Consider the following 6,000-nt stretch of genomic DNA (forward strand, 5'->3'; position numbering starts at 1 on the left):
GGTCTCACTGCTTTCCACTGAGAATTTGTGGCTTGGTTGTCATGGAGACATCGTATTTCTCCAAGAATTGCTCATATTGATCCGTGGACAGGCGTAAATGGCCAGGCGAATGTGAGGAGTAAAGGGGGTTGGGCAGTACTATAAAATGACCAGAGGTTATGGGTCGGAAATAAGCTCATAGCAAACACTTAGGTAAAGAGAAAGAAACAGTTTCATTTTGTTTCAGGATTTCATTTTTGCACTTTATGCCATTGTCTTCTTTCACTATAGACTGAAAGAAACTTGTTAGTCACTTGTCATGTCAGATCTTTGGTGCTTGTCCTGACACAGCTGTCAGCCTTCCAGCTCTGTGCAGTTCAGGACACACAACAAAGAGCTAGGAACATGAATTATTTATTGCTCCTTGTGCGGATGAAATTCTGTGATAAGAAATTAAGACACTTCTGACAGAAGTGCTTGTTTGAAAGGAAAGATTTGGTAACACAATACATTTACTTAAAGCTTACCATTTACTTTCAGTAGCAAACATTGAAACAATAATATGACATTCAGTTGGCTATGATTTTCTCAGGTGCTTTACCTTTGAATCATGGAACCTGAGAATGCTTGGGAAGTCAGCATTTGGTTTGGTGAAACCTGTGACTTTAGAATCTCTCTCATGCATATTCAAAGTCCAGGCAACCTTACAAACTTAATTTATAAGTTTTTATTAATTAATCTATAATGAGTCTCTTGTGCTTCACTTACAAGAAGTTGTCATAGGTGCAAAAGTGATGTTAAGAAATATATTTATTTTATTATCTCTTCTGATGAGGAAAAGGTGAAAATATGACATTATACCTGGAAGGAATTCCAACCATTCCTAGAAAAGGTTCTTTATTACAACTTCTACCAGATTCAGGAAGGCTGCAGAGCAGCCATTAACACATTTGTCTGTGTGTTGTGTTTTTCACTGGTGAAAGGTGCAGTCTCTGTCCTTGACATTAGAATGAGCTTTATTTTCAAAGTAATCTTTGTTTTAAAAATCACATAAAGCTTACTCTGTTAGTTTTACTTTCACATTTTCTGTGGCTGCACATGTTCTCACTGCGCTGGGTGTGGGCCTCCAGCAATTGTAGGAGGCATATCCTCAGATGAATAGCAGGAATCCATTTGACTACCCAAGACACCAATCCAGGATTTATCTGTGATTTCTTGTGTTCAGTGTGTGATCTGAACTACTTTTAGATAGGTAATGAAACCCCTCAACCTGCACTTTTCTCTTGGATAATTCCCAGTAAACACTTTTCACATGTGATGGACACAGGTAAATACCAGACTGCAGTTTCTTGTCTAAGTGAAATGGATTTTAGTTGCTCCCTTCATGTGGCTACAGGCTGCCATTATCTGTGATAGTGGCTCATGTCTATTTTAGGCCCCACACAGAGGAGATGCTGGGCTTCTCTCCCAGATGCCTAATAGTAGGTTTATCACTGCCATTTTCCCCCACATGCTGAGGACTACTCCTGTTTGACATGCAAAGCCTTAGCTTTTCAAACTTGTCTCTGCTCTGGCCTTGAACGTAATAATCAGATAGGAATTGCAACAGTTTTCTGTAGAACTTGACTTTTAATCATATCAATCCCCCATAAAGAATTCACTATCGCTTAAAGTGCTTGTTTCTTTCAAGAAATATTCCCAGCAGTTTTCCTTTTTACCAGACAAGTTTTCTGCATTTAAAGAAACTGAGAAAGAGGCTGAAAGTGAGTGTCCATGGATGTGTTAGTTAGACTTCTAGGTCTGAGCTGTTCACCTGAGTTTTCTTGTACAAACGGTGGAAATTTTACGCCCCCAGATGCAGATCGTCGTGGCCAAAGGGAATTGCTTGAGATGGTTCCTAAGAGGATTGAAAATACTCTGAATCTTGTTAGTCAAAATCTGAGGATTGTAGTAGGACTAAGCACAACTTGAGGTGTCATAGCTTTCGTATGTGGGGCAGTCCCACTAAGGAGGGTTCTGCAAGTGCAGCTCCTGTGGGAAAAAGGAACAGATTTGAACAGAAGTCACAAGAAACAATGTAGATGCAGATGCCTCTTCCCTCTTATTTTCCCCAAAATACACATTGCAGTAGAGTAGGAAATAGACTATTACTTCACTTGACAATAGAGGGAAACTGAGCCTCACTAATGGAAGATTGAATTTGAAGCTGTAGATGGAAAATACAGTGTTTTCCATCTTTTAGATAGAAAACACGTAAATGGTAAAAGCCCTGTACACTTACAGCCTTAAGTATCAGTCTCTGCCTGAATCCCTGCCTGGTCCCTTCTGCAGCTCATGATCTCTCCCATCCCTTCATTCCAAAACCATTGCACATATTAAATTTTCTTTCTCTTCAATTTTTCACTTTTCAGGACAGAATGTAATTCTGGGTGTGTAACAGATAATCGGGAAAATCCGAGCAGTTTTTGCAGTCTTGCTTAATTGCTTGTCCTGTTTGGACCTTGGCACAGAGATGGGAAAGGTCTCTGTCCCTGAAATACAGTCTGTGAGAGGCAGAACTGCAGTGAATAGAAATGAAAATGTATGAACAACAGCAGATTCTTATTAGCCGCACTGTGCTTAAAAATACAGCAGTAAAAGTGTGATTATCTTGTTGTCAGGCAAGTTATAATTACTGCATCAAACACTCACTCACCAGCTCAAAGTTCTGTCCACTGAAGAGTGTTTTTTAAGTCAGCATTGTGTCTCTATGGCTGTTGATCAGAACACAGGCAGAATGTAAAAGTAAATATTCAGTAGATTTCCAGGTACAAAGCACCCTAGAAAATCAAAATTTTTTGTTTGCATCCTCGTGAAAAGCAGGAGGCAATAAACGAGGACTGACTTGGGAATGGGGTGTTGGAGGCTGCTTCTGGTGAGGATGCATGCAGCAGGAAGAGGATGCAATGTAGGGCCAGCCCACTGGTCACAGGCACTGATGGCCATGGGACTGTGTATAAAATGTCAGTGCCCAGGAATTACTCCAGAAAAAAGTTCTGGAATTTCCAGTGTAAGCATGGATGAATGCATCATAATGTCACTGCAGTAGGTGTAGTGTCATATCCTGTCAGTGTTCTGGGTTACTAGAATCATGACTCTATGTTTTGGTTTGATTTGTGGTTTTTTTTGTTTTCTTTCAGTTTTGTTTTTTTAAGAGCAAATTAAACTGTTAACTCAGAAGATTGCATAATAATCATCTAGAAAATGTGTGTGTCTCTGTGTCTATGATACAGATAGAAAGATCATAGATGATAGGATAAATTTACAAGTTACTCATGAGACTGGGATAAAAGGTGTGGTACCTGTTTGAGCAGTGTTTCTAATGCAAGTAATTAAAATTAAGGTTTTAAATATTGCCATACATCAAATTAAAAGAAACCACAAAGGTAAAAGTTGGTGATTGAAAGCTTTTCTGTGGAATTCTAAAAAGCCTTGACAATGTGACTTATTACTTCTGTTTACAGGCCTTGTAGGATTATTTCTGCTAAGAGAAAATATATATCATTTCATGATTATTTTTCCAGAGGAAACATAAAAATACTTTTAATTTAAAATAGAAATTACCTTTCTGCTGATCCACTGGAGCGTTTTCCTTTAAAACAAAACAAACAAAAAAATAGAAGCAGAGGACTGCAGGAAAAGAGTTTTGAGGAGTGCCATACATTCTCTTGAGCTGTCTTAGGTTCCATACTGCTTCTTGTGGTATATCAGTTGCAATGTGAATGGTCTTCTGGAGGTAGATTTCTGGATCTTTTAACACTAACATGAGGGTGCTGAAAGCTTTTATTCCATTACAAATTATAGAGTTTGTTACTCTATAAAAAGACTGTAAAATAACATATATTTTAGTAACAGTCTCAGCTATTACCTCAAATTGTAAAATCATTGAGCCTCAAACTGTAAATCATTAAGAAATCATACATTTCTTTTCCAGATGACATGAAGCCACATCCCTGGATATCTAAGGTGTGCTCCTGTAAGGTGTGTTAGAAAAACCCTGCTGAGACAAAAGAAATAGAAGATGTAGAAGGACAACCAAGGACCATATGTGGTGTGGTGGACATGAAATGGCTTTTTGTATTTATTCTGGTACCTTTAACAATTCATTTTCAGAAGAAATACCTTCTGTAAGATCAGCTGCTTTTGGCTGATTTACTGGCTTCAATTCACACTTCCATCACTGATAGATTTACATGTATTCAACTAAATTTTGGTAGTTTTGATATAGAAAATATCAGCTCTTTATTTTTAGGTGTCATTCACTTGTTTATGTAGTGATCCTGAATCTTTACAACTTTGATTGCCATTAAACAATTATATCAATTTTAGTATTGTTTTACATACATCAAGTTTAAGTTTTTCTCTCTTCTTGCTTCTGACTTTTCTTACCAATAGCATTTTAACACTGAGAAAAACCAAATGCATTTCAAATAATTAGAATATTTGTTTTCACTGAAAAGAGAAATTCACTATTTGAATTAAACATGGAATATTTAGAAATAAATAAAATACAAAGAATGTTCTGTGCACAGGAGAGGATGGGAAATTGGTAACAAATCTGGTCATGTCTAGGATGTAAATTTTCCTTTTCTCTAAATACTACCATTACCATCATCTGTAGAAATGCAGTACCAGTATGGAACTGGAGAAGCCCTTGGAGTCCTCTTCTGAAATTATACACTTCACTGAATATCAATTTGTGCTCATTTTGAAAAGCAGCTATTCCTTTTTTTCTTTTATTTTTTTTTTAATTATATCATTATATTTGTAGGATATGTGCAGCTGATTAGACCCATTTATCACCTGATATTCTGATGGACTTAGGCTGGTTTGACAAATAATGGCTGCTCAGAGCCGTAAGCTCACTTTCTGTATTGCCAATAGGTGGAGTGTTAATGAAGGCAAAGATATTTGAGAATTTGCCTTCAGGATCTGTACCTTATGGTGGAAATCCTGGTCTGATTTATCCCTTCTAATTGTCACGTTTGCCGTAAAGTGCCTTAACTAGGTGAGTGGAAATTCTTTCAGTGTGGAAAGATTCTCTGGTAATGAATCTCTTTCTTCCTTGTGGGGGTATGTCATGGCTGCAGGAGTGATAAAACCTGGTTTCTGTTGCCACAATATGGTTTGAATGAAGCAGACATGAAAGCTGCTTCCTTCTCTTGTTTTATAACCCGTAAGTCCGTGTCCCTCAGTGCAGTGTACGGCCTTCAGACACACGGGGTGGTGGAAGGGCATTGTGAGAAGTATCCCAGTTTTTATTCGGCTAAGGAATATGTAATTCAAATTGGCTGCAATCCAGAGAAGACAAAGGTAGTTAATGTTATTTTTCTGTGACTGTAAATACCATGCAGAAGAATGGCATCTTTGGGCAGAAAAGTCAATGGTTTTGATTTCAATACCAATACCAAAAGACATTTGGTATTTTGCAGGAACAACTTTCCATGTTTGTGGAAGGCATTTTCCTATCTAAAGTGTATCTTTTGTTCATATTTGGTTGTATTTGAATTGTGGTGACTGAACACTGAGTGCTATGGCTTCATTCTTGCATTTCTTCTGCTGGATGCATGGAATAATACTGAGGTATTTATACCTGCACAACACAGCTGAGAGCAGAATGTGTCTTCAGCTGACATATATCCTTCTCTTAACTTTTGTGGCTGAATGAGAGTTGCAAACATCAAGAAGGTAAAAATAAAGTTGTAAATTAATTGTAAGTTGTTAGTAGCCCCACAGGAACCTTGCAGACAGTAGAAAAAATTACAAAGGATGGACCCATCTCCCTCCTTTGCTCCCCTTCCATGTAAAGAACCACATCCAGTTGTTGCAGCAGACTCTTCCACAGACATCAAGAAGTCCATTCACAAGAAGCATCATTGCTTTGCATTAGCATCTGCTCACTTGGGCCAGGATAACAAATCTCTTGAAAACTCTTCCAGCTAGATATTTCAAAAATGGATGTGTTCAAGGAGGTCTCATAGC

The 6,000-nt window shown here is 37.8% G+C and overlaps 1 protein-coding gene across 5 annotated transcripts in view; it reads left to right on the plus strand.

Annotated features, from left to right (window-relative positions):
- The window catches only part of WDR72 (WD repeat domain 72), a 104,066-nt gene extending 98,526 nt beyond the window's left edge, over window positions 1-5,540 (plus strand). For all 5 annotated transcript variants that reach the window (XM_042039411.1, XM_042039409.1, XM_042039407.1 and 2 more), the window contains one exon: window positions 3,953-5,540. In XM_042039411.1, coding sequence (XP_041895345.1) covers window positions 3,953-3,961 — 9 coding nt within the window. In that variant the 3' untranslated portion in view covers window positions 3,962-5,540. The remainder of the gene's footprint in view (window positions 1-3,952) is intronic.
- Window positions 5,541-6,000: the final 460 nt, after the last annotated feature.

The sequence above is a fragment of the Corvus kubaryi genome, unplaced genomic scaffold, assembly GCF_017639235.1.
Source record: "Corvus kubaryi isolate FWS band 111438036 unplaced genomic scaffold, C.kubaryi_AGA036_p1.0 37394, whole genome shotgun sequence".
NCBI lineage: Eukaryota > Metazoa > Chordata > Aves > Passeriformes > Corvidae > Corvus > Corvus kubaryi.